Consider the following 2,110-nt stretch of genomic DNA (forward strand, 5'->3'; position numbering starts at 1 on the left):
CCGTCAAATAAAATTAATGGTCGCAGAATTTCTCCAGCCGCATTGCCGCCCGCCAACACCGTGATTAGTTCGCGGTCGTTACCGTCATAGTACGAAAGGACCTCCTTTACCCCCCGCTTGGCGTATACCGTCGTCACTTTTCCGCTACCTGGAACGCTGACTCGTCAAAATTCCAGATTCCTGCAGGATCAAGCAGCAGGCCCTCGGTATTAAGCTCACTCAATCGTTGTATCTAACCCTCCCGATTCTCCACGGTCCACTCTTTAGCCTTTTTTCGGGAAACGCTGTGTGAAATTCGCTGAGCAATTTTCGGGTGCCTTTTAAGAAATTCGCGATGCCAGTATGACGAAAACATCTTTCGATTTTTGGGCACATCTGTACAAGGTAAAATTTTTGTAAGTAAAAGAAAAACCAGTAACGTACAAATATTCTCACACTAACTTCACTGAATATTCCGTCAGAAACGGACGCATTCAATTTAAAAATTAACCAATATAAATAAATGCGATAACAGTCAATAATTTAATTTAATTTTACAGGAATAATTTTAAATCTCATTTTAGTTACCTTTATATTTGGTCAGTAACGGCACAATCCGCTTTAAAAATCTTTTATCCAGAGGGATGCCGTTCTCCGCACATTTCAGCAGCAGATTTTCGATGTAGTTTTCTTCGGCTTCCGAAAATTTTCTCATATGTGCGCCTTTCTTTTCCGTACGCACGCCCTTCAGTTTATTCCAGAACGAAGAGTAAGGAACCTTGTACTTTTTCGCTGCAGCGTACTGTGACAGGTTCCCCGTTCTACAAGCTTTCAGCGCCAAGGCCATACTATCATCGTACGCTGCTGGTAAAGGCACGTCGCTGGCAGGTTCCTCCACAATTCTCACTCAACGGTAGGCCCGAAACAACGCTGATACTCGCGCAAGAAATCTCCATCGCAGGTGCAGAAAACAAACTGGCAGGTAGCCGTACGTCGGTGATATTCTCATCGTAGTACATCTTGCCAGATGAATCTTATTAATTATTTAGATGGTAATTTTATAACATTATTATCAAGAGCTTGGTTAATTAATGTCAGTCACTGGTTACTGAAAATTTTGCGGAGAACCAATTATAAACAAAGTTAGAAAACCAAAACAAAACTCGCATTTAAATTTTAATGCGAGTGTGCGTTACAGTAAATAGCAGGCCGTGTTCAGCTAACGGCTGCGTGACGGCGCGCGGCTACCGCCAGCCTAAGGTGGCTGACAGTGTTGCACAGCACGCAAATGGTTATCAGATTCTCTCGCTAGTTTTTTTGTCTATCACATGTACTAAGCTCGTCCTCGTACTTATTCCACATAATCAGAAAATCCTGTTCTGACGATCAAAATATAAGGGGAAAAATGTGTGCCGAACCAATCCCTTGTACTTCTGATGTAGGCCAGCTGGTGGTTTACGTTGTGGCTGGTCCAGCCCCAGTGTTCTATGTAAAGCGCTGCGATTAAGATTGCAGGTACTGATAACAGGTAAGCCGCACTCATACAACTGCAGGTAAACAGGCTAAAACTGTATTAGAGCCCAGACCTGCCTGGTGCAGCTAATACCACATGTACCGTCAATGCCCACTGCCCAGACATAAAACGCTGTGCAGCCACAACGCAAACCACCAGCTGGCTTACATCAGAAGTACTTGGTTCGGCTAGACACATTGGTTCGGCTAGACACATTTTTCCCCCTATATTACTCTATCGAACCTGCTAGATAAGCTCCCCTCAGCGTACAATCAAAACGAGCCGATACGCGCTTAGAACGGCTTCGTTGGTGTACCGGTGAGAAAAAAGCAATATCCAGCAAGAAATAAAGAATTTAGCTGGTTTTTATCATCCCAAGGGTATGCGGGATGAATGCCACGGCTACAATAATTTAAGTACTTAAACGTGCAATTCTTTCCAAAGTTTAGGAAACATCACTTTTTATACAACATCAACCGACCCATTTAAACTTGGATATTTGGATTCCTTGGATTTGCAACTTCTTTTCACCACAACACGAGCTGGTAAGAATATGATTATTATACTTGTGTGTTTTGCCAAGTTGGTTCTGGACTGGAGTGTGCAGTTGTGCTCACT

General features: G+C 43.2%; 1 protein-coding gene across 1 annotated transcript; it reads right to left on the minus strand.

Annotated features, from left to right (window-relative positions):
- Positions 1 to 210: 210 nt before the first annotated feature.
- LOC129598130 (uncharacterized) lies at positions 211 to 1,148 on the minus strand. The gene is made up of 2 exons (XM_055495895.1): positions 568 to 1,148; positions 211 to 375 (listed from the first exon to the last, which is right to left on the minus strand). The coding sequence occupies exons 1-2, from the start codon at positions 824 to 826 to the stop codon at positions 233 to 235; spliced, it is 402 nt and encodes a 133-aa protein (XP_055351870.1). The 5' UTR covers positions 827 to 1,148; the 3' UTR covers positions 211 to 232.
- Between the last annotated feature and the right edge of the window lie 962 nt (positions 1,149 to 2,110).

Source organism: Paramacrobiotus metropolitanus, unplaced genomic scaffold, assembly GCF_019649055.1.
Source record: "Paramacrobiotus metropolitanus isolate TYO unplaced genomic scaffold, Prichtersi_v1.0 Parri_scaffold0000115, whole genome shotgun sequence".
Lineage (NCBI taxonomy): Eukaryota > Metazoa > Tardigrada > Eutardigrada > Parachela > Macrobiotidae > Paramacrobiotus > Paramacrobiotus metropolitanus.